We start from the raw sequence: 26,902 nt of genomic DNA on the forward strand, positions 1-26,902 counted from the left end.
AAACTTGTCAGCGATTAATGTCTACTGCGAAGCTATCGATTCGAAAAGTCAAGGTTGACATTATTGCGAAATTTAGGAGTGTGCGTGTTAAAGACGAAAAGCCATTGAAGGAGAAACGATAATTTTATCGAATTTTCAGCATCTTACATATCTTTGAAATAAGGCTTTTGAGACTATGTGTTTGTACGAACTTTTTTTCCAAAAATGATCTCAAAAATGAATTCCTGAAGTATTGAAATGTTAGACTTAGGTATTTAAGAAATATCCTGTGTAGTAAAAGGAATCTTAAATAATTTAAAAGTGATATGCTACTATTTAAAAGGGATACTTCTTTCTCATGCGCGAATAAATATCGCCAATGGTTCCGTTTTTGTTTTCCCATCTCGATTTTGCTCGACCTTTCTCCGCATATTTGTGAGAAATAATACGATGATGATCCGCGATAACAGCAATTTCCCACTAGAAGTAGTACGAGAAATAGAATAGAACGAGCGATAATGAGTGTTTGTTATTGAGATGGGAAACTTATACAATTCGCGACGCAATAAATCGCACAGTGCGAAAACGCGTTCATTAAATACTGGCGCCGAGTGTATCGGCGAATTGCGATTTGTCAAATCACTCGCACGGCAATAATACGCGAATTCAATTATGCGTTATCGCTGTTTTGTTGCTTGATAAGCCAAGAGGTCGTTAGGCGGATTGCGTTGCGGGGCGCTCTACCCCCTTTTTAAAAACTCTCGTTAAACCGCGTAATTAATTCGTGGCGCTCGTGGCGCACGAGACAGATAATTAATTAAACCGCAATATCCCGTCGCGGATAAGGGTTTTATTGCCGAATTTATCATGGTGTTTAAACTCAACGAACTTGCACTTATCGTTCAGAAAACATTAATATAAATGGCCCAAGACTCGAGGATAATCACCGACGTGGCATCGACATAATTGAATCGACAAATTAAATGGAATGGTCTGAAGCGCCTTTGATATTCATCGAAATTTTACGTGTTATGATCGTTTGCTATCAGAGGACCTCGAAACTGTGCACATCAATATTATCGTTTCGTTTTCGAAGCTCCTCTGCCATTTTTTGTGCAACATATTTTCTCGTTATCAGTTAGCACAACTGTTTGATTTCACTTCCTTCGTAGGAGAAATAGACATGTACAATTTTTAAATTCTGAACATTAATTTCTTCACTTTATTTTTTTGTAACATTATTTTTAGAATTCTTTTTATGAATTAGTTTTCTTACGGGGGAATGCGGGGTTGTTCTCGCTTGGCTTAAGTATCTTATGTCACGCCTTTTGTAGACATTGTTTCTGTAACATTTTTTTTATAATTCTGTTCACATGAGGCAACGCGTGAACCTCATGTCTTTTATCGTCTCATCTTTTATCGTTTTACCGAAGTTTCTGTTCATAGAAGATTATTGTCGTGTAAGATAGCGCGTCACAACTTATATCAATGACAAATTTTTAATTTGGCAGTATAGTGCATGCGACACAACTATGATATCGTCGAAACAATGAGACGGTAAATTTTTGAACTTTATTACACGGGTACTCTGCTCTAAAAGTTAGTGAAGCAAGGAAGCCGGGCTGTCATGGGAAATCTAGTGTGCTATCGTAATTCGAAAGCGATTGTTCGAATTTATGAACCCATTAGGGTGCTTCCAGACTAAAGCCGTTTCCTGATTCCTGATGCTATAAAAGCGTCACACAGCGATGCTATTTTGCCCAGAATACCGTTCATATATTACAAATATCTGTGCGCGATTGTATGTAACACCATATGAAATCACTTCTTTTTGCGCATTCGAATTGAACAATTTTCCAACCCGAATCGAAATTTCGATGCTACGTTGACGCTCTGAAGTATGCTTTGCGCCTACTTAGGTGGCCTATAGACTAATAAAAACCTATTTTGACAATATTACATTTGTTAACACCTCTCTTGAACCTTTAATTCTATAGATTTAATTTTAATGTTGTCTTGAAACTAGAAATATTTTCGAAATTTCAATTATTATATTCAAAGGATTTTTCAAAACAACCTACTTTGACACTAAAAACGTAAATCGGAAACGTAAGTAGGAATAAATTGTATCATAAGAACTGATTTGGCTATCTTAGTTCCTATTGCGTCGAGATTTAACATAAAGCCAAAATTGCGCCCAGGAAGCACCCCTCGGTGCATGATACAGATCGCATGATTATTATTAATTGCAAGGAAAACTTCGGCGGCACAAACATGTTATACTTGGAATATATATGTATAAATATTCGAATTTAATTATTATCTATTCGAGGTATTTTATTACAATAGATACAATATCTATTTGAATATTAACGAGTGATCGGGATGCTGAGTTGTCGGATAATAACAACAACGACGACAATAATAATAATACGATATATAACATAACAATAACACTACGGAAACTAATAACAAACATTTTGTTATTATGTTCCAATTATAAATATCGATTGAAAAAGGAAAGAGCGAGAAGAAGCACATGAAAATTAATCCGTAGTATATAGCATGGGCAGTCGCGTTGAAAACACCCAAAAACACAAAAAAAGACAGATGTGTGTCTTAAAGTGGACATTTTATTTATTTTTCCAGCAGTGAGCTCTATGCGTCCGATCGATAGTACTAACTGCATTCATCATCTGGTTCAAGATATCAAGACTGTCACTCACGAAAACGCACACATCCACGACTCGATATCTACGCAGATACCCACAGAAGGTAAATATCGAGCGGTATTAATTTGCATCTACTCTGCATGATGTAAATACTCCAGCGTCACACGGTAATTGCTTTTGGGAAGCGAGTGGATGAACATTTACAATGCCTCTAGTACGGACTATATCGTCAAACCTCCAAATATCATCCACTATAAAGATTTCATATTACGAGTTTCATACCATTTCGGGAACACGATCGAGCGATTGATGCACGCATTACATGTAGCGCACGCTTGACACTGAAAATTAACCGAGAGATTCGCAGCTGTGTATGCGTAATGTAACGTCACGTAAAGAGAGACAACTTGAAGTCGTCGATTTAAATTTCTTTGAACGTTTGACTGTATTTTTTAGTGAGCGAAAGATAACGAGAATATATCCTTTTTAAGTAGAATCCTACGTATAGATTTATAAGCTTCAATGAAAACATCGATTCGATTAGATGTCTGAATTACCCAGGTGCCATTTATTTTAACGACTGCGACTAAGATTATATGTTAAGTATATCATTAAGTTATAATATTTTTGTTATATCATTTTAGCATATTGTGACTGAATATATAAATCCTTTTTTAATGCGCCTAATCATAATGACAAGTTATAAATTATTGGGAGAATATTCTTATTTGGACTAATTATTGGTTAACCTCTTGCAAACTAACTTACCTTCCTTATTCATCTTTCTTCTCTTATTTCCTTACTTGTTTTCTCCAAGCATGACGATGTAAAGAAAATGGTAACTTTTGATATATCGAACTCACACACAATAACGCTTCTCTATTTATATTTAAGACTCTATTTCGAAAAATAATATAGCAACGAGGGAAGAAAGGGAGGCTGTATAAAGATATTTTTTTTTCATCAGTCGCTTATCCGTCACACTTGCATTATTCAGTTCAATGGATTATTATCTAAAATTTATATAAACATATCGATTCTCGAAATATAATTGATTGTCGCATGATAATAGAAGTCAGCAAAGTAACAATTTCAGATCTTCTTTTTCGTTTATGTATCACTACTCGAATAGAAATATAACCACCTTGAGTCAAGGTTAGTAACTAAATAGTACAAGTTACATTAAATTTTCTAGTTTATTACTAGTTCGTTATTCACTGAAATGTAAAATCGGTTTCGTGACTTAGCCGTTGTCAAGATATGTTAGAGTATATATATAGCGCTATTTTTTTTAAATATATAATCTAGCAACTATATATAACCGCTACTAGCATTTAAAAATAAGATAGTAAATCAGAATTAAAGGTAAGTTATTCCATAAAAATATTAAAAAAGCAGAAGTGACTGTCACATCATTACCTGACAACTAGTTATGATTTTTCATTTCGTACCTGTAATTTGGTTTATTTAATCATCAGCTAATCTATTTATCTAGCCATTATCTAGCTACTGGGAGAAGTAAGCATTAGATTACTGGCTAGCAGTGACGTTAGACACAAATATGCTACCTCGTGACCGAACGCCCAAGATGGTTTTCATTTCTATCGGGGTAGCGCCATAAAGTAATCGAAACTTAATTCCACGAGGTCAGCCGGCGGCCTTAACGAAGGAATCCCACGATGATCTCTGCCGTCTACATATCGCCCGATGTCTGACACATTCGCATTCGCATTTCGCAGAATCCTTACCTACGAGTACGGCGGAGCACTCGAGCGCCGCGGACAGCGCCGGCGATCAGCAGAGCGACCCGCAGATCCAGCAGTCCGCCCAGCAATGGCCGGCTGTACTGGAATTACAGGCGTACAACGTCGCGCATACCGCCTTGATACCGCCGTATCACTTCTGGAACACCGAGTTTCGCAACAAGCAGCCGGCGTTCATCCGATTGAACCTCACGCTACCGTGGGGCGCGAACTTCGCCGTTTACGGTAGACGTAACGTCGCGCCCAGCGTCACGCAGTACGACTTCGTGGAGTTCGTGAAGGGCGGCAGAGTCGTCCATAGGCTGAAGAGGGACGCGACCGCGGAAGCCGTCAGCTTTATGAAGTCCACCAGCGGCGACTCTCGCGTCGAACGCACCGCTCAATCGCCAACGTCCTATCAGCACGTGCTGATCAAAAGGACCATAGCCGATCCGTTGAAGGTAAACGTCAGTCTGTTGCAGTACTTCGACACCGGCGACTGGTTCCTGTCCGTGTACAACGACGAGCTGCAGCCTTACAAGGTCACGTTGGTCGTAACGGAAGCCGAGGGCGTCTCCACCACGTGTCCTAACGACTGTTCCGGCCGCGGGTCCTGCTACCTCGGCAAGTGCGACTGCATAGACGGTTATCAGGTATGTTCCGGCGGGGCGAACGCAAGTCGCAACGTTAGTTTCACTCGGGTGATTTCATCTGAGGCTCTGCTGCTCTCTTTCGAAGATTTCGACGATCGAATTTTTTCACATCTTAAAGATAGCAATTTACTGACAGGAAAGCACCTTTACTTACATGAATAAACTTATATAAAGGAAAGAAATATATAAGAAAACATTTAATTTGATGATATATACGGTTCGTATATACGGTAAATAAATAAATGATACAATTAATAACGGTACGGAGATCTGAGGCCTCGGTACCCAGTATTTGAAATTTAAAAATATCGAAGCTTTGAAATGTCAAACTTACAAGATGTTTTTGAAATATTAAAAGCGTCGTTTGAATCTGCTAATTGACTTTAACAACAGGCCCGTTAGGCTTGTCAGTAAAGCTTAGAAACAAGCTTTGTATTCGCGAGACTGTATTTCTCGAAGCTTCGAAGCGCGAATATTGTAACTTTCGAAGACATATCTTCAAGACTTGGGCTTACCAAAATTCGGAAATTCGACATTTCTTTCGGAGCACCGAAACTTTGAAATTATCGAAGACTAGTAACCCTAATTAAAAATAAACGATTAAAAGTAAATGCTGTGAAGACAAAAAATCGACTAAAAGATGAGGACTCAGATTAGAGGGGCGTACAGATGAAAAAAGTTGCATACCGTCGCTTAAAAATGATCACTTTTTCAATTATTCAAGTTTACACGCCATTTGTGCATAAGTTAGTTTTGGGTTAGTTTTGGCTTTCGACTTGTGGTTGCGGTTTTTAATCAAACGCTTTTAACGTTTCGCGAATATTTTACATCGCTTTACAAAGGAAAGAGCAATTTGATAATAAACCTGAATATTAGATTGCTCTTCTTTCCTTGAAATGTCCACGAAACGTCAGAAACAATTCGACAATAAAAGCAGCTCAGCCGAAAATCAAAAGCGACATCACCGCGAAAACCTCAAATTATCATTCGCGTATCGTCTTTGTGCACTGAGAAAAAATGTCTGGTATTTGTAATTAATGATCGTACAAGTAAAAAAAATTAGTCGGGAAAATCGTTTTCTGTTATATAATAAGCGTTCACAGAGGAGACAAGTTTCGTTTGGGACAGCAAAATATTTTTCTCCGTATTACTACGGTATAATATGATAATAGCGTTGCTATCATCATTTTAGTGGGATTTCACTCTGTAGCAGATACTACAGCTATAACACGTAACCTCGCTCGATGATTCCAGGGTGCTGATTGCAGCAAAAGCGTGTGCCCGGTTCTGTGCTCGTCTCATGGACAATACGGCGGCGGTATGTGCCATTGCGAGGAGGGTTGGAAAGGTGCCGAGTGCGATATACCGCTAGGCGACTGCCAAGTACCCGACTGCAATCGGCATGGCCAGTGCGTCAGAGGATCCTGTGTCTGTAATCCAGGCTGGAAAGGCGCCTTCTGCGACGAGCGTAAGTTCTTCTGTAAATGTGTGTGTGTGTGTGTGTGTCTCGAAGGTGAATCGAAAAGCGGCCGGTCGAACGAAGCGCGACTAACGAGAGACGCCTCAGCCCCGCTCGCCAATCGCAGGGAGATTGAAAATGTTCGCTCTTGAATGAGTAAATCCGAGTCGAAATTTTGATGCTACTTTGACGCTTTTAAGGACAGCTTGCGTCTGCTTAGATAAAAACCTACTTTCACGATACTGATGCTTGTTAACTTCTCTCTTAAACTTTTCGTATTACAGATTTCATTCTAATGACACTTTGAACACTTTGAACTATTTTGGACGCTAATGCATCGGAAGGAGAAATTTAAGACATCATCGGGGTTGAGGTAGAAGTAAATTATATACCGAAGCCGAAATTTTTATGCTACTTTAACATTCTCTCATCAAGGATATTTTGCGCTTACTTAGATGGCTTATAAACTAAATGAAAACTTGACTTTGACTATCCTTGCTAAATTCTCTTTTAAACTTTTAATTCTACAGATTTCATTTTAATGACTACTTTGAACCTACAAATGCTCGCGATATTTCAATTATTTATTTCATATAAATATTCAAAACGATCTATTTTAATTTAATTGTTAAAATCGCGAAAACGAAAATTTAGCAAGGAGAGGTGATATCCACTAATTACAATAATATCATTTATGTAGATAAGCCTTAGTATAAAATTTTATATTGAACAAAAAGAAAAAAATGCACCTCTCAAGCAAGTGTATTTTCTAAAAAACTGAAGTTAAAAAATTCCGAACGAGTAAGTAAAGTGTGAGTAAGTTTAGCGAATCGCTAATTCAAAGATTGCGCGACTCGGCGATAGCGTGGCTGTTTTCTCACGGCGATTTTGATGAATTTTTTCAAACACAGTCAGCAGGAAAATTGTTGTGTAATCATTTAGCATTAACCGTACGACGATTTTAAGACACAAGATGGGGCCGGTTTTCTTGAAGAAGAACGATATAATCATTTTCTTGCTCCACATTTCGGCTGAGCTTCATTTTTATTGGATGTAGCTCGCCTGGGAACATCCATACACTCGATTGTCGCTTGCTTTCCGGTACATGGCGGTGAATCCACAATTCGTCACCTGTTACAGTGTCATCCACTGTTCAGGATCGTGATCGCATTTTTCGAGCATCTCTTCGCTCCGTTTGACACGCGCCTTTTTCTGGGCTTCCGTTAAGTTGTGCGGTATCCAACGAGAAACACAGCTTTCTGACGCTAAGACGATCATGTAGGATCGTTCTGATTTGAGTTGTACCAATGCCTGGAGACGCTTTAATTTCTTTAATTTCAACTCTGAACACGTCTCACTCAGCTGAACGAGCGAATATTTTCTGACGCGTCGAAAAACAAGTGTCGTTAAACACGTGAAATTAAGAGGACCTATCGACAGTTTTGATATGTGACATGGCGCCTAATGCTATCCTGCGGGAACTTACTTTCGGAGGAACCTACATAGCGGCGTCAGCCGATTTCGATACGTCGAAATCGATTTCTCGAGGTATTACCTGAAAGACTTCGCGAGAGCGAGCGCGATGATGTCGCGAACGGGCACGCGCGCGCAACGTCACGACGTATATTTCAGCTTTAGAAACGGCTTAGCGGAAGTCACCTCGCCGGGAACATTTACCTCGAACATCTATTTCTGCCCCCGAGCGTTATTTCTTCATGTTTGTCACGGCACCATTAATTTCGCCATAATTCAAGCGTACGTCCTGGACCTTTATCCGGGGGAGATTTAAGATATTAGTAATGCAGAGCCCCCGCCGGCGGAGAGAACACACAGCCGGGTCTATGTACAACCTATAATTAATGCACGCGGTGTTCTCCAAATTTACATATGGGTCAAGCCGTGCCAATTCGGCGCGACAATTAGTTTCATATTGTTCCGCGGGAATTTGAATAATACATCGCCGCACGCTGCGCGGCGGCACGCGGTAGCGCCGCCGCCCCGATGCGTTATAATTTCGCACTCGCGGAACTTCCGGGGAGTTGAATGACGTCCGATATAAATGACGAGATTATTCGCCGGGAACGAGACACTTCGTCTCTGACATTCTCACGGTCCTCGTTAGAGATACGCTCTCCCGCTCGCCGCTTTTTCCTAAACGCAGACGAAAACGGCATTAGTTCCACGCCGGTGGAATATGTCAGCTCCAATCGTAGGGACGATAAATTCGAAAAGTGGAGCGAATTTGCATCAGTCGCGACGACAAATGAGAGCTAACAGGCGGAGTCCGTGAAAATCGTCGCGCGTCCTGAGAAAAGGGACCGATCGCTCCTTCGATTATACTTTTCAGAGCGCGTCGCTGAATTTCGCGCGTGTCGCGTTTCAATTTCACACATCTGACCGTTGAAATCTCTGCGACGATACGTCGCATCTTATCGTTACGCTTAACTTCTCCGAGATTTGTTCCCGTTTCTCGATATTTTTAACGCGATCGTTTTTAACGACAGTCAACCCGGAACCCTCATTCGTTGAAACCGCTTTTAATCTTGTTGTTAATCTTGCTTCAACGTTCTCAAATTGATCCAAATGGAAAGTTAAGATCCCATAGTTGTCGAATCTTGAATTATTGTGTGTATAAATATACACGAATAAAACAACAGTCTGATTGGTCGACACAGAAATCTGATGGTACCAATTAGATTAAACAATAAAATATGAAACAACTAATTATGTGGTTACTGCAACCACACAGTACAGTTGTTGAGTGACTTGTATTGAAGCGGTGACGGTGCCTCTGATTGCTCTAACCAGGCTTTCTTAATACTTTAACTATAAATATCGCTATTCCATCCTGAAAAACGTCATCTCGATTTTCTTGCCGAAGCATTTCGCACACATTCGCGTGAGTAAATAAATAAAGCGTTAAGTCCAGCTTTACTTTCTTATGACACTTTAACGCTCAAAGAAGGAGGAGAGAGTATCACGCACACAATTGCAATCTATGTCCTGTTTGAGAGATCGGCGAGTGCACGTCAACACTCCCGCCAGATTCTAAGAGCGAACGAATCAATGATCCTATTCAATCAATGTCGGGCGTGTGCATAATGCGGAAAAATTCACCAAAAGAATATCTCTCATCAGTCGCGCCAATGGCGTCATGTTTGATGTACTATTTCCTTAGATCGAAATTTACACGATTTTCAGCCTTACACATATACACATAACAACAAAATAATCATATAAGATCATAACTGTTACAATTAGAGTCATTATAATTTTATTATTATAATTAGAGTTATATACTTATGCGATTTTTAAGTTTATAATGTTATGTATAACGGTTATTATATAAATTATGTATAACGCTGAAAATCGTGTAATTCTCTGTCTAAGAAATACAATACAATATACATAACGCCGATTGTATACTCGTAAATAACGATTTGTCCTTTACTAGATAGTGAAGTAAGTACAAAAGATATCTATCTTGTCTATGCTAACCCAGAAAAATATCCACGTAAAGATCACATAAATTTATTGAAAATTAGAATTTGACAAACACAAACTAAGATTGAGACAATATTTTTTCATCATAATTTAATATCTAATCCTTAGAGTGACTTTTACCAAAGTTCGATTAAGCAAATCGACAATTTAAAATTTTAAACCATCAATCAAGTATTACTTCTACTCTATCTCGCTAAGCTAAATAAAAATTATTAAGTTTTGGATTATTGTTAAACAACAACAAGAGAGAGAGAGAGAGAGAGAGAATGAAAGGGGGAGTTATAGAACTGAAAATTAAATTAAATTAAATTAAATTTTTATTATTATTCATTGATTAGCTTAATCAAGGTTTGTTGAAAGTCATTCTTAAGGGAGGTAGAAAGATTTGAATTTCTGAAAAGTCGGTAAAATTATTTACTCGTCATTGATATAGAAATTAATTGGATGCAAAATCCTTTTGTAGTCTATTTATATCGTATATTGACAATAAAAAATATTTAAGATATATTTAAGAAAATATTAACAAATATTAACATATAGAAGTGCTGCAATCCGACCCATCATATTGTGTACATTGTGATTTTGCGGTGATTTGGTGAGTGACCCAGTTAACATATTTAATAGAGGCAAACAGCGCTATGTTATCTCTCTAAATTGAAATCTTTCTAAACGAAAAAGATTAACAAAATGATAGTAAAAATGATAGCAAAAATTAAAAACATCGCAGAAATGAAATGTATTTTATTGCAATAGAATTTAAATAAATATTTTTTGAACAAAGTTTACTTTAATATTTTTTAATTGAAAAGAACAAAATATTTCGATATCTTCGTGTGTTCTTGAGTTGCGTCTGTTACTTATACCGCTCTTGAGCTATTCCTTCAGATAAAACCACACTATATACCGAATGATAGATCGGGCTGCAGTAGCTCTGTATGTTAATATTTTTTTAATTTCTTAAAATATATTTCCATCTTTAATGTATAATATAAATAACTTGTAGAAAAGGATTTCAATTAATTCCTAATGAATCAATTCCTAATCAATCAATTCCTAGCTGTAACAACGAGTAAAATTTTACCGGATTTACACAAATTTAAAACGCCCGTTTCTCTTAATCCCCAATATTAACCTGACAAGATTGAGGTTCACGTGATGAAATTCTCTTAGATAGAACAGAATAAGCATCTTTTGAAGTTGCCCCACTAGATCTAACGGGATGGACGAATCGTCCATGGATTATATACACGAACGGTGAACCACCACCGTCGTCACCGCCGCCGCTGTCGCCGTCACCGCCGCCGCCACCGTCGCCGCGTCGAGGACGCTCCGGAATTAAGTTTCATAATTTCCCCGGGGCAGGCGGGATTCGCGAGAATAATGCAATTGTTCCGATGCCATAATTTAAAAAGTTGGTCCATTCGTTCACGCCGTGGACGCAATCAGCGGTACCCGGGCGTAACGGGGGGCATGAGGGGGGATGGGGAAGGGGGACGGCCGATGATAAGCGAAGGGATACGCCGGGGACGCGAGTCTTCGAGCGAGCTTTTAGGCTTTTCTTCTGGGCTCGCCCAAGGGAAGCTGCGAAGCACACGGCCCTGCGAAAACACGACGCTAATTTAATCGTACGATTCTCTTCCTTCTTACAGCCGACTGTTCCGATCCGAACTGCAGCGGCCACGGCGCCTGTGTCTCCGGCAAGTGTTACTGCAAGGCGGGCTGGCAAGGCGAACGGTGCAATCAGGTGGATCAGCAGGTGTACCAATGTCTGCCGGGCTGCTCCGATCACGGCACGTACGATCTCGAGTCGGCGGCCTGCGTTTGCGAGGAACATTGGACCGGGGTTGATTGTTCGCAGCCGAGCTGCGGCCTGGACTGCGGACTTCACGGATCCTGCGAGCAGGGTCGTTGCAAGTCAGTATATACCGCATACATTGTGCGTACTGTCGGAATTCCTTGCGACGGAATCGCACTCAGAACAAGTGAAAAGTGGCGAAAATACCGCTCTCTTAAATCGAATCAGTGAAAATGTCGCCAATTGAATTAGCAAGATAGTATTTTAATATGATAATCAATCAATGAATGTTCGCTAATTTTGGGTGGAGATACTTCCGTTTAATTCTTCTGTCTTTATACTTCATTGGTTTCGGCCTTTTGAGTTGAAATATTCACTACAAATTGTTGTATGTGTCCCGTAGCAGAAATAAATATGTATATACGTATGTACATATGTATTTCAACCAAATGCCGTATTTTGTACATAGTGTAGTTCTTATGATAGTAGATTCAAGAGTAAAGATCTCGAGTTCTCGATCAGATTAAGCGTGTTTCTAATAAATAGAATGTTTCTTAAATAAATTAAATCAATTGAACATAATTAAGACTTATTTCACAGATAAAGTTATTGACATCTTAAGAATGATTAAGGTAGTAAAAAAGAAGTAAAAATAATAGTTTTTTCACTGTTTCTGCATTCAGGTTTTACTGATGTAAACAGTTTACTAATATTAACAGATGATTTATTTATTATTTATTTACTTTATTTATTATACATTATTATTAACTGATATCAACTTCTCCGACTAAGTTTTACCGATTCCTAGTGCGACTCTTATAAATATTACCGATGAATATTCACTGCTCTTCAGATGATGATAAACTGGTTGCACTTTAGACAGCGCTACTCGAAATCGCAAAAGTGAATGCTTCACTCAAGTTCACATGCTTCATTCAAGTGACTTTTGCAAAACTTAGACTACAACTAACCGATGAATAACATGTAATAGAAATTACCAACGCCAATTTTCAATTTTATAATTTGTCGTTCAACAATAATCGAGAAGTTAGTTTCTATCTTTGTCAGTAAGATACACGGGGTAATACTTGAATGACAGCCATTTTAAATCATCTATTAGATTAATCATCTTTTAGATCTTGGTGAAATTCACCTTTATAGTGGATTATGAATCCATGTGAGCGAATATTTTAATCGATTGGAGTGAATATGTTCCGGAATGTTGGAGTATAGGATGTTGCGTCAACATATAGGTCAGTACGACGGGTTGCTTGTTAGCAGGCGCCCACGGTTTTACACAATTCAGGGTTCAACGTTCCACTTACTGCTCGCAACGATCGCGAGCATCATTCTGTCTTTGTTTCTCCTGTATGTTAAACAGAAACAGAATTATACTCGTGATTATTACGAGCGTTATATAGAACTTGCTTTCAGTAGGTTTTAGCGGCATATTCACTTACATATCTTTCTAAATATGTGACCTGTATGTTGACGCAACATCCTATACAGTGGGAAGCAAAACGGTTTAGACGCATTGAAGTTGGAAGCGCAATTAACTGTCATGATTGAGAGTCACTGTCCCAACGGGCTTGTGTAAAAATGAATTATGACAGGAAGCGAAATTACAGTATAGGATGTAAGTATTGGCTTATTATATTATTAAAAAATTTTAACTTCATTGCTTTAATACGTTTTCCCTGAATTTTCCGTTGTAATTGTATCCGATATTTCGTATATTTGAAGCACAAGATTTTCCAATTCTTCGGACACCTATATATTACAATGGTTGAATCCAAGATATTCTAGAATGTATCAACACGTTCATAATTTGCCTCGAATACGAATTGAGAGAGAAAAAGAGAGAGAGAGAGAGAGAGAGAGAGAGAATGAGAGAGAGAGAGAGAGGAGGGGGATACGAATAACATCTTGTCGGGACATTGAAATATCGTGCGTGTAGACGAAGAATGGCCGAAAAATGAGTAAATTGCTCTCCGGGACTGCGGGCGGCGCGAAAGTTAAGGCTAAAAAAAGTTAAAAAATTGTGAGAAGAAAGCTCTGTCTTACGAAATGCTAACTTATCACAACTCGAAGGGCCCTCCTCCGTCCTCCCTTCTTACTTTCCTTTGTCAGGAATCAAGGACGCGGGTGAGGATCTCTTTTCTCATATTCTAAAGCTGACGCTTCTCGTCTACTCTCTTGTTCTATCCTCCAAGAGTTGGCGTAAAAGAGGTTCTAAGTGCAAAAAGTTCTGCTGTAGCCGCACCGGTGGAACAACTTCGGGACTGAATTTAAACTGGCATTTTTTTATTTAGCGGCCGGGCTATAAACGGTGCGAAGTGATTTTACTTTCGGCGACACCTCGATTCAATTCGTAACGTGTCCTTTTAGTATCCTCCGGGCGTCTCAACGGAATATACCGAGCGCGGTTAACATAACGAGACTGAGTCTTTATGTCACGAGTAGCCGCTATCACCGATGAGATAAAAATAAAGACCGTCAGCTTTATGGGATTTAGCATTATAGGAAAAATTGTGCTGTTTAATAACCTCTTACCGGTCTATTTTGCGTCGAACTAATGTGGATGTCAACTGCGTAAAGTGCGTAAGTGCAATTTCACAGTATCCGATATTCACGGAAAAGAAATTTGATTGAATTTACCTGACGATGAACAAATTAAATGCATTTTGCTTAAAGTAGACAGAATTTCTGGTTACAAGAATCGAATTTGGTTTGTAGGAAGAAAACATTCTATTTGCTTCAAACGATATGCATTTGGTTTGTTCATTTTTCAAGATAAATTCAATTAAACTTTTTTCTCGTGTATTTCATTGTAGGTCTGCATGTATATGAGATATCCGGTAATTCGTGAAGTACCACTTGTACTGTGTGCAGGTAGAATGGGTTAAACTGAGTACAAAAGTCCCGTGCCATTTTGCAAACAACCACGCAAAATTTCGAATTATTAATGATTGAAAATGGTCATGTATAGAGGCTTCTTTAATTAATAACTGAAAAATTTGCGTGTTATTTGCAGAATGGTAAAGAATTTTTTTATTCAGAATGGCTTAGTCTATGAGTATACGACAGTTGTTGCATCTAACGACAAGTTCAAGGTTTAATATACTGATGTCAGTTGTTAAGTATAACAGCTGTTATATATTTGTAAATTAGGCCATTCTAAACAAAAAAGTTCTGTATTATTTTGCAAATAACCCGTAAATTTTTGAGTTATTAACTAAAGAAGCATCTATACATGCCATTTTCAATCATTAATAACTCGGAATTTCGCGTAGTTGTTTGTAAAATGGTAAAAGACTTTTTTGTTCAGTTTAACACATTCTAACTGCACATAAACGGTACTCCATGAATTATCTAACACCTTGTATAGATAAAATATCGAGGTAATTGTTAATTATAAAATTAATACTAATTATATACCCGATACTAATAACATATTTACTTAAATCGAGATTATTTTATTATAAAAATAATTTATTTGAAATTTATTTATATTTATATTTATTTTTAAAAAGGTATATTTTCTCATTAAAAAAAAAGATATCGGTATAATATATTATTAGTACATACCACGAATACAATTTTTTAATTTTTTTTTAGATGTTTTTCTTTCAGCGCACCCTAAATATTCAACTATCTATCGGATGATTAAAAATAGTCGATAATATTATCCCTCTTCAATTGTTTCTGAAGCCTTCCGAGCTCTTTCTGTGGTTACGAAAATTTGTCCAAAGCTGACAATCTTTAACAGCATCACGTTAGCGTCGTTATTCTCCGTTGTTCCGCTGGTTCGGTAAAATAGCAACAGCGGTCGATGTACTCGCAATGTATAAAGGTATTTACGTTGTAAGACGGATGGTGTGTATTCATTTGTAGATGCCATGACGACTGGACCGGGACGAAGTGTGATCAAAAGCCGTGCGACACGCGCTGCGCTGAGCACGGCCAGTGTAAAAACGGGACCTGCGTGTGCAGTCAAGGATGGAACGGCAGACATTGCACATTACGTACGTAAAATAGCGCGCGAACTTACACTTCGAAACGTACAAGTTCACTGCGCTTTACTTCACTCGAGCGTATATCTCGCCATCGTGCGAGTTCTACGATGCAGATCGACTGAACGCGGTGCCGATTCTTTGACAATCAGTTGGACCGACTGGCAATCGTACACGGGAAAAAAATTCCAATTCCTACAACTGAATAGGGACCAGATGAAAACTCGTTGAAAAGGGACGGGAAGGAATATTTAATATTTTTCATAAAGATATTAATATCAAGAAATATTTGATGTGCATTTTTCTATTTATTTAATACACATATAGAAAAAATCATTATGTACCAACACCATTAATCTAAGCTGGATGAATTTTATAACTACACAATAACAGTTTTAAGGAAATAAATACACCGTATCATTGTTTTAATATAGCCTGAAGTATATAATACGGCGAAAATAAAGTTGAATTAATTTCATATGTTTATGGTAAACTATAACGTCAACATTTTAAACCATATTTTTCTTAGTGTGGCCAATCTACCCTATTAACGGGGCAAGTTGACGCTTGACATCCTCCAAGATAATATCGGTTTCTTTTGTAAATTTATTTTTAAAACTTTCAATATATTTATATATTTTTTTGTTATCAAAAAATTCTACTTTCGAATTATACTAAAAATATACACAAAATGCTGTGCGAAAAAGAACAAAAAATAAAATGTAAAATGTATGCCAAATAGCTCCGGTCTCCCTCACTCAGCATACCGTTAAGTAATATCCGGATAATACCGAAAGTCTCAGATAACCGGGTAGTCGAAATTGACAGCACTAGTAGCAATTGACATGTGTTTTTCTGTTTAAATAGCTGGATGCGAAAATGGATGCAGCCGCCACGGACTGTGCACTTTGCAGGACGGCGAGTACAGTTGCGAATGCTCCACCGGATGGGCCGGTAGAGATTGTAGCATACTGCTTGAGATGGAATGTAACGATTACGTCGATAACGACGAAGGTGAGACATGAAGCAACGATATTAGTAACAAGTACCTTTTCCAATGGGAAATTCGTAACGCGTTACTTCAAAAGTGATTTTCCCAATCTTTTTAGGTCAGTTTCCGGACGAATTCGATTGTCTTCGCAAAAATACATAGCTTGCTCGAAACGCTACCCGCATAGAAAAATTTCTCATAATTTTCCCAGATACATAGAATTCGATTAAAATATCCGAAGTTAAAAAACTCAAAATAGGTTATCCTATTTGCAGAAAAGTCATGCACCATTTTGCAAAATTCGCGATAGTTAGTAAGGAATTAATTGTTTTGTCTGAGCACTTGCGTGGGTTTCCCCGCACGATTATCAGTAAAAACGATAGGCTCCGGATTTAGTCGGTATTTTTCGGAGTATTTATAATAAACATTTTTACAAGGTCTAAGGGATATTAGAGAATTATTAATTAGTGCTGCAGGAGTAATATTAATTGCGGATTAAGAGCGTCGGCTCGACGTGGAAAGACGGTAACTATATAACATCATTCGTACGTCGAAAGTCCGAAAAAGGAGTTCAGTTCGTGCGTTAGTCCCAGTCTCCAATAGGTGCTTTAAGTCCTAAGTCTTAATCAATCCTTGGCCAATCACAATCGAATTATAGAAGAATAATCAATCATGATTGGTCAGTTACTCAAGGCTTAAGACTAAAAACCCTATTGTAGACCTACAGCCTTACTTTGTTGGATAAATTTTATGCTTCCGCTAAGAGCAAAAATTTCGCATTCAACATCCAGCGACGGCTCTAGTTAGCCTATCGTTCTTACTGGTTGTTTATCATCGAAACCTTCGATATATCTTTCTTCGTTTGATCCACAATTATCTTGGGAAATCGGGCCAGGACTCCCAATTAGGTTCCGAAAAGTAGTCCGTGCGCGTCCGCACGTTCGAGCGTTTAACAAGTCGTCTTTCTCACGATCAGATGGCATGATGGACTGTTCCGACAGCGAGTGCTGCTCGCACGACGCTTGTGTGGAACACATCATGTGCCTCGCTAGCAACAACCCCGTGGACGTTCTGCTGCGGAAGCAACCGCCCAGTGTCACTGCGTCCTTCTACCAGCGGGTGAAGTTCCTCGTCGAGGAGAATAGCGTACAGAGCTACGCCCACATGGACGAGTATACGGAAAGGTAAGATCGATCATTTCTCACTTGGACGGATTATAAGATTCGAATTAGATCGCTTAGTCTCTTACTTTCATAATATAAGTGAGAAGAACGTTCGCGCGCGAGCGACCGAGCGTGTTTCGACCGCACGGCCGCATGCGAACGATGTCTCGGGATTCCTCGTGTTCCAGAAACGAGATATCGTTACGCCTTCGCGTAAATTGATCTTCGTCGCGTCGAAGAGCCGCGGCGGCTCGGTCACTCGCGAGCGTTCCGCATATAACGATTAATGATGATAAAATAGCCTAGCTGCGTGTCATAGTTTGGCCTTTTACGACTCTCATGCAACCGCGCATTACTTTTCTCGTTCTTACCCGTCGTCAGCCGGGAACTACGACGCGCGCGTGTGTTTCATCGTGTGTTTCGTTGAACACTTCTTCCGTTTCTTTCGCTGTGCTATATTTACCAGCACGCCGTGTGATTTCTCCGACGGTGTGAGAACGCAGCGAGAACGTCCGAGAAAGCGGTCATAATTAATGTCGAAATTGCCATTTACAGGACTGAGGAATTGAATAATGTGCGAGAAAGAAAAAAAGTACAACGTGTATCTGCGCGCGCGTTCGTCGAATTGTTGAATACGATCGCGTGTGATATAACTTGGCGCGTTTTCAATCTGTAGTAACGGTTTACGATGGGGTTACATATTCTCTCGCGTTTATTATTATCATACCTTCCTTTGCGCGATCCTTGATCACGTGCGCGCGCGCGCGTGCGATGAACACACAACGGCGACAATAATTTCGCGCGGCGGGATCGAGTTAATTGTAATGAATTCTCGCGGCTCTTTGAATGCGCGTTTAAAACGAAGTTTCCCATTTGGTCGTGAACGGACGCGCGGTAACGCGAATCTGCGCGTTTGCGAAAACGCACGCTCGGCAAACACGAGCCGCCCGTAGGAGCCACGGCAAATGACAAATTCGTCGTCACGGGAGGAATCCGCGTGTCTCTGTCGTGATTTTTCACGGATCGAATATATAACAATCGAGAAGAATCGAGAATGTGAGAAATAGTCGGCCGAGTAATCCAGAAATTCGGCAACTGTCATAGTTCGATCGCGATCAATCGTCGTCATTTTGCACAGCGGTGAAATGCGTTTTATCGATTGAGCGTGTCGCGTGTTTCGAGACTATTGGCTTCACGAACGAATCGTACAAGTCGCAAGTATTTGTCGGATGGAGATACCGCGATTAATGATTTATTCGCATTCATGTCTCCCCCATCGTGAGCGACCGTTGAGAACGATATGCAAAAATCGTATTGCAAATTTAATCGACTCGTCATGAATCCAAACACACCCGTGACAGCTGAAATATCGAGAGTGCCCCTCCGGTGGGTGACACCCCTGTAAACCTCTAACTATCCTTTTCCCAGTGTTTCACCCCCTCTCCTCCCCCGAATGCCGATTATATCGATAATCATCTCGGAAGCATTGCCAATCAAAGGTTTCTCCGTTGACTGTGATAATTTTGTACGGCGCACGCGACACCATTCGACAATAATTTCGAAACGGCAATTTCGACCGAGCTCGCGTGTGCGCGCGCGCGTGTACCATTGTCAATTGACACGGGCACTACGGCGATAAATAAATAAACGGACGAGCGAATATATATCGTGTCACCGTTGTATCCGCAATAAATGATATTTGACCGTAATTCGACAGATTAATGCGGAATATTACATGCATATTTATCGCGTATGCATTTCGCCGAGTTGAAAAACATTCGATAGATGGCTCGTGCATTAATTTTTCCTCTTTTAACACGCTGCTTTTAGTATACTTGACGAAACGAGAGCATGTTAAATGCACAGTCACTTTAAAATGAGCGAGTTGATCACTTACACCTGCAGAAAACGATCGTCTCGAACGAAACGACGTGAGACGAAAAGAAAGAGAGAGATGGTTCAGCGAGTAAGACTCAGTGAGAATACATGATTTTTCGACGAGCGATCCGATAAATTATCCGAGATATATCTTTCTTTGTTCGGCACTGGTGGAGAGATTATCGATATTTGCGCGAGCCGACAACTGGAAAAGGTCGTGGAGGCATTTCGGGGGAATCGTGTATTTTGTCTAGTGTTTATCCTCTCTATGTGTACCCCTTTACCACCACCAAATCACCAATCACCCCACAGCCGAAGACGACCGAAAAGAAAAGTGGCTCCGTTCCGCTTACGGACTGTGAAACGACTTAAAGTCTGCATAACGAGAATATGCTAGAGACTTGCTTTCGTATTATTACTTTTATATCAGTTCAATTCTCATTTCTCACGCGTTAACGTATTCTAGTAGGCACTGTTCGTGCGTGATATCGTTGTGAGATATAACGATACTCGGTCTGCGCGCAACATACTAACATAAGAGAAAGGATAGAGATGCATTTTCCAAATTATACCTTTCGACACCTCGATAATCTGGCCATTCGTTAAGCGATTACGAGAAAAGAATTCATAGATAAAACGATATACGAATAGTTGAGTCGGAGTCGGGCACGTCGAGCTCTCTTTCCTAGGAGGTGAACCCCGGGAGAGAATTTCCAATTATCCGTGAGTCCATGCTAAACGCTATCGATGCCGAAAAAGCCGTGCCACGAGTGCCATGACTCGACCATTCGTAAAAGTATTTCTAGACATGGTAGACACAAGTTTGAAATTTCTCGTGCCGTTTTCGTTCTCTCGTTTCTCTTTCCTTGCATTTCGTTCCTTACGAAAATACGCTGTGTATGTGTAATAAGGTCCGTGCGGTCGAAGAGATTCCAGAAATCGTGCAGTTAGAGAGCATTATTTTCGTCCATTGTACTGTTTACCGCACAATGTTGGAATATCGATTGCTGCTCCGAGTATACTCACCGGCCATCCGTAAATCTAATATGCAACTATCTTCTCGAAGGGGTTTTCACTTCTTTCCAACTTTCAATGCTAATAATTCTCAGAGCATTCTTGCGCGCGGAGCGTCCGATATATATACGTGTCTATATATTTATATATTTTGTAAAGCGCCTACTTTGTCGTGTCGGCAGCTCTCAATGATGTAGTTCGCAATTTTACGTTCGCTACAACTCGGTTGAAACTCGGTTAATCCAGATGAATAATTCTCCGTCGCTCCGTCCGTCTGTGCCATTTTCATCCTCACTTTTTCATCTTCGAAATTCATAGGTTTCACGGACGGTTATTTCGATATCGTCTTCGTGCTCTATTGAAATATTCGCATTCCCTTTCGGGAGAACAAGACAGAAAGAAGGAAAGGACATTCGCGTTAACCTGGTTGTTAAGAACTCGTTAGAGTAGTAGATTCGCTCCGAACGACCGAGGGGGAGAGAGAGCGAGAGAGAGAGAGAGAGAGAGGTGCACACAGGTACAAGTACTCGGTGATGAATCAGGAATTCAGACTGGCATCGAGGTTGCTCGGACAGAGTAATCAATATTCGAGAATCGTCTCCCAGCCTGGGCCGTAGATCGACGCTGATGGAATCTCCTCTTGTTGTCAGCCCGGACGATCCTTCCGACCCTGGTTAGATATCGTACCGATAAGAGTTTCCGTCGGTCGCGTCCGTCAGGGTGTCCTCGCGCCAAGGACGGTGTCACAGCCTGGCCGAAATGGCGCGCCGCGCGTATTAACATATTATGGACCGGTATTATTCAACCGTCGTGTTTCCGGGCCCTATATATCATTATACATTATGTGTGTGCGTTACGTAGTTTCCAACTTGTGTCTGTCACACTGTATACCACTTCTATGTTGAATGAGTCCGAGAGTGATTGCGTTCATGTTGCGTGACTGGAAGGATCGCGTGTATGATGGGTACGCTTGATTAGTGTGTGTCTACGTCTATTGTTTCTGTAATGGCGTGCGGAACATTGCGAGGAGCATTCGTGGTCCCTGCGCCGGTCCAGCCGGTGCCGGGACGGAGGACCGGAACACGGCCGCCGTGTCCGGTCCTGATCGCGCCGAGAGATCGAGCGGATAGAGTTGACACGCGCTCGCCGCACTTTGGCGCGCCCACGATCGGCGACGCGAAAGTAGAGAGAAAGAGAGAGAGAGGGAGAGAGAGAGAGAGAAAAAAAAAAGAGAGAAAGAAAGTAAAATAAAAGAGCATCCATTCGGAGCAATCGCGAGAGATATGATTGCTCGCGCAATGCTGCGCACGCGTATCCGTTTTTTTGCCCGTAAACGCGGGTTCTGTGACCGTGGTAACGCCCTTTCTTCTCGTTGGTTTTTTCCCACACGTAGTACGTTCTGGAGTTCCTTTACACCGCGGTAAGTTGCAGCTCAAGCTCTCGCCTAATCGTTCATTAATCCAAAAAAAAAAAAAAGAAAGCAAGCAAGCAAGCAAGCAAGCAAAAAAACATATATAAGAGTAAAAAGAAAGAAAGATAAAAAAAGAATAATGAGAAAAGAACCAAGTATCATCTATTGCTCGTTTCGCTCGTATTCATTCATCTTACATGTCTTTCGTATGACCCATTAATATGTACACATATGTATTTATATATCGAACCTTTAGCCTGCCTTATTCTGTCTCATTACTTTTCCTAGTACACACACGTTTCGTTCTTTCTCTCTGTCTTCCTCCCCTATGTCTATACGCCGCCCATACAACAGCCTGTTATCATTTCTCATTATATGACTATTTGCGTTTCGCCAGTGTTTGATCACACACTTCGCTTATTTGTCTCTCATCTCTCTCATCCGACACACCGACCCCGCTCTACATACTTCGTCCGCTCTCTCAGCCTCTCTATATCTACCTGTCTAACCTATCTTGTCTTTCTATTCACTTTTGCGGCCCATGGCCACGCTCGCGTTGATACGTACAGGACGATGAGAACCGTCGACCGTCGGTTTTTGCAACCAGGGTTTATATCCCGCTCGAAATAGTGCGCGCGCGCGTCTCTCTCTCTCGCGCGTCAACTATCCACATCGTCCGTATTTTTATAAAAATACAGTCGAATGCCTGTTCGCAAATAAAAACACCATAAATTTCGCGTGGAAAGAGGGGGGGGGGGGGGGGGAAAAAAANGCGAGAACGAGAGAACAATCTTCCTGACATCGATATCGAATTTATAGCGGATGTATTTCCGGTTACCTACTTTTTTGGAAAATCTCCTTCGGCGCCTTCTCTCGTGCCCGCTCGTTTATGACGAAGTCCGCGTCGGAAACGGCTTCGGGACGCGTTTAATTATGCGAGAGAACAAACCTTTCGCAGATAACCGCGATTCGATCCCCGAGTATATCGCGTGTCATTGACCGAGTTTCATTGCGACATGTGCGCGGAAAAGGGACCACCACCTTTATAGCTCTCTCGCATCTCTCGAGTCACGATATCTCGCGATCACATCTCGCTTGTACGCATCATCCGAGCCTCTGAGTGTCCATGGGCGAGAGCTCTTCACGTATACATTTAAAGTCAACCGTACGAATTGTCTCTGTGTTATCTGTGATATGTCGTCAGATCGTTGTCTTCCCTTTTCTGTTATGTCTTGTCTTCTTGTCCTTTAGATGCGTTAGCCATGACTGATATATATACGTAATAGTATGTTACGAAGCGTGTAAACGACTTTATCAACCTGGTCTTGTGTTGTTTGTGTTTGCCAGGCTTGCATTTTATGTATCATCCTGTCGAATTTGTCTTATAGTGAACGTCCTAGCATTTTACACGAACGCTGACATTATTGCGCGCCTCTTGCGTGAACGACTGTTGCGTTCTTTTTTCTTATCGTTCCTTTCTGTCTCATATACATATATATATACATATATATATATATATATATATATATATATATACGATACGGACACGAGGTAATAAACTTAACAGGTATACGTGTGCGCTTTCTGTTCTATCGACGGATCGGCAAGTATCGCTAATCGGTACCATATAGTTTATGAAGAAGAAGGACCCCGAAGGACCGTCCCTCCTTGTCCCTTGTCTGCGTCTGTTATCACCTGTCTAAAATGTGCCAATGACCCGACACCAATGCCCTGTGTCTGTCTTTATCCGATATCCGATGAAATCGAAAACCCACCGACATGATCGGACCATGATGCTACCGTAACCCGACCGATCCCCAATTCTACCATATCCGTCTATCGCGTCTATCCCCGCTCTACTAGTAACGACGCTTCTTTCTGGCGCGGGGTATACATTCAAAACGAGGAACGTTTACTCTTGTGCGTTAGATCATTGTCACTGAAAAATTTGCGATCTCTCGTACGTTGTTATTCATATTTCTCTGAAAACAACTTCTGGTGTTCGCGCGAAGAACGGTGGAAGAGAAGGCGATGGAAGAAAGAGAATAGACAAATAAATCGAGAAAAGATTCATGAGAGAGCAGAAAGAGAGAAAGAGATAAACGGGGAGGGAAAGAAAGTGGGAGGGAGGGAGGGAGGGAGAGAGAAAGAGAGAGAGAGAGAGAGAGAGGGAGTGAGAAAGGGAGGGAGAGCAAGAGGGAGAGAAAGAGAGAGAAAGGGAGAGAGAGAGTGAGGGAGAGAGAGGGAGAGAGAGGGAGAGAGTGAGAGAGAGGGAGGGAGTGAGAGAGAGAAAGAGGGAGTGAGAGAGAGAGAGAGAGAGAGAGGGGGGGAGGGAGAGAATGATATCGCCGACGATTATTCGCTGGTAAATTCGACGAGGAAAAGAGAAAAAAAAGAAATAACGCAACGTCAGATTAATAATTTCGACGGCATAGGTGTACGCGTCGCGCGTGTACGTTCTCTTCTTTTGTTTGCCATTATCTGCATATAGATTGACGATGACTGCCTTTAGAGATCTCGGTGCATTCGAGGATCATCCATTTTTCTGTTTCTGTTTATCATTCACTATGGGTTTGGACGTACAGTAGTGACGACTGTGCCTGCCACCTTGCTGTGCTCGCACTTGGAGGATCAGCGCCCGGCCCATCTCCACTCTCTTTTTCCTCTCGACAATGTTTGATCCTCAGGTCACCCGGAACAGCGGCACGGTCAGCGACCGAAACCGACGGTGAAAAGATTTTGCATGAATAATGATTTTACATTTTCCATTCTTCGCATACGCGAAAATTAAAGTTTACTTCTCGAGACGTTGAAAACGTGATGATTGATGAAAGCTGTGTTTACTTCGCGTCTGAGATAAACGCGTTCGTGAACGCCGTCGTCGAGCAAAACAACGATGGAAATCTTAGTTTTGTGAATTATAACGCATGCGAGTGTCCAGCTATTTCATTCCAATAAACTCTACAGCTCTCTTTGAAAACGAGAACGCATTATTTTGTGTTGTGTCGAAAAATCATTACGCATTACGTTCAAGAAAATCTCTGAATAGTTATGTCTGATTATTACTCGTACTGCTAGTCCGTCCAAGTTCGAATAAGGCCACATTCTTGTTTTACGAAATAGCTAAAAATGTCCGAAGCGTTTTATGGTATCACACATGTGAATGTAAGAACCTAGAACATTCTTATTGATTTTCGAATCACAGAGCGATCAGAAGGATGGGTCTATTATCATTGCGAACGAAGATATCGGCATTGCGTTTTAGCGGTCTTTCAATTTTCTCCAACATTAATAGGGATGTAGCCTTGTTCGGCAAACTTTCATTTCGACGACAGGAATCGAACTCAAATTATTCCGGTTTTGATCCATGGGCCATGATACGGCCGTGAAACCTACGAACTCGATAATTGCGGCAATGGTCGGAAATGGTCGATGGCCGTCCGTGATCAACGTGATCAACGTGTGACGCGACCATCGATGTCACTCGCAGCGTTGGGATACGCACGATCCTCCAAGAACGAATATGCCCCCATACGCAATCCCTTAGAGACCGATAAACATATATGTGTATATATATACATGTTTATATATATGTATATGTATACATATTTATACATATATATATGTATGTATACACATCTACATACAAAATGCATAAACAGGTATATAGTTTGTTACACGGCGCGAGTAATCGGGCATGTTACACGTGTTGCATCACATTCTTTCTCTCGTACCCGACTGAAAACCGAAAACGCGATGTAACAAGCTATATACACATATATGCGACGTGTTGCACATATGTTTATATATATATATATATACATATATATACATATATATTATACACACACATTTTATATATATATATATATATATACGTATATATATATATATATATATATACGTATGTACATCGATCTCATTTTATTCAGCACTACACAAATCGCTTAAAATATTCAGCTTCAAACGTTCCGACTTTTTCTCGCCAAAAATCCAACCCCAATTTCCCCCCGAACCCTATTCAAAGTTCATATATTTACGCCTGTTATTATATTACATATTATATATCTCACACGCCTACTACGTATCTATATAACATGACTGCATGTCTTTTATTCTCACAAAATATAACTCCCCCGGCTCTCCGTACGAATCATCCTCTCCGTCTCCCTCCTTTCCGCCGCACCTGTCCTCGTCTATCTGCTGCGTGACGATTATGTCTCTCTTCTCCATTTTCTCTCCTCTTCTTTTTTTTCTGTTTTTGTTCTGGTCTCTGAAAAAAAAGTCCCGAAAGTCAGTGCCGAGAAGAATGTTCCCGCCTCGCTGCCATCGCCACTACCAACTGCTGATTTTCGCGAGCACAATGCATCGTCGACGCACTGCGCGTGTTCCGCTGCCCCTCCCCTCGCCGCCGCAGCCCCCCTTTCCCCTGCCCTTGTTCCGCCACTCCTCGCCTCGCGCGGCATTGTTCTATTTGTAAAATCAATTTGTATCGCTCCTCGATTCAGCCAGAGGCATTAGCTTCCCTTGTACGTGGCAACGCGGCCGTCGAATGTCGGCCGAATGGAGTTGCGGATTGTATTGGCAGCGAAGTGAGAATATTGGATCGCATTGAACCGTTGACCGCG

The 26,902-nt window shown here is 40.7% G+C and overlaps 1 protein-coding gene across 2 annotated transcripts in view; it reads left to right on the forward strand.

Moving 5' to 3' along the window:
- LOC106745530 (teneurin-a) overlaps positions 1-26,902 on the forward strand; it is a 730,052-nt gene that overhangs the window by 677,980 nt on the left and 25,170 nt on the right. For both annotated transcript variants that reach the window (XM_014621223.1, XM_014621230.1), the window contains 8 exons: positions 2,629-2,754; positions 4,391-5,046; positions 6,301-6,514; positions 11,659-11,923; positions 15,699-15,829; positions 16,685-16,831; positions 17,785-17,992; positions 22,257-22,283. In XM_014621223.1, coding sequence (XP_014476709.1) covers positions 2,629-2,754; positions 4,391-5,046; positions 6,301-6,514; positions 11,659-11,923; positions 15,699-15,829; positions 16,685-16,831; positions 17,785-17,992; positions 22,257-22,283 — 1,774 coding nt within the window. The remainder of the gene's footprint in view (positions 1-2,628; positions 2,755-4,390; positions 5,047-6,300; positions 6,515-11,658; positions 11,924-15,698; positions 15,830-16,684; positions 16,832-17,784; positions 17,993-22,256; positions 22,284-26,902) is intronic.

The sequence above is a fragment of the Dinoponera quadriceps genome, unplaced genomic scaffold, assembly GCF_001313825.1.
Source record: "Dinoponera quadriceps isolate SergipeBrazil2010 unplaced genomic scaffold, ASM131382v1 scaffold120, whole genome shotgun sequence".
Lineage (NCBI taxonomy): Eukaryota > Metazoa > Arthropoda > Insecta > Hymenoptera > Formicidae > Dinoponera > Dinoponera quadriceps.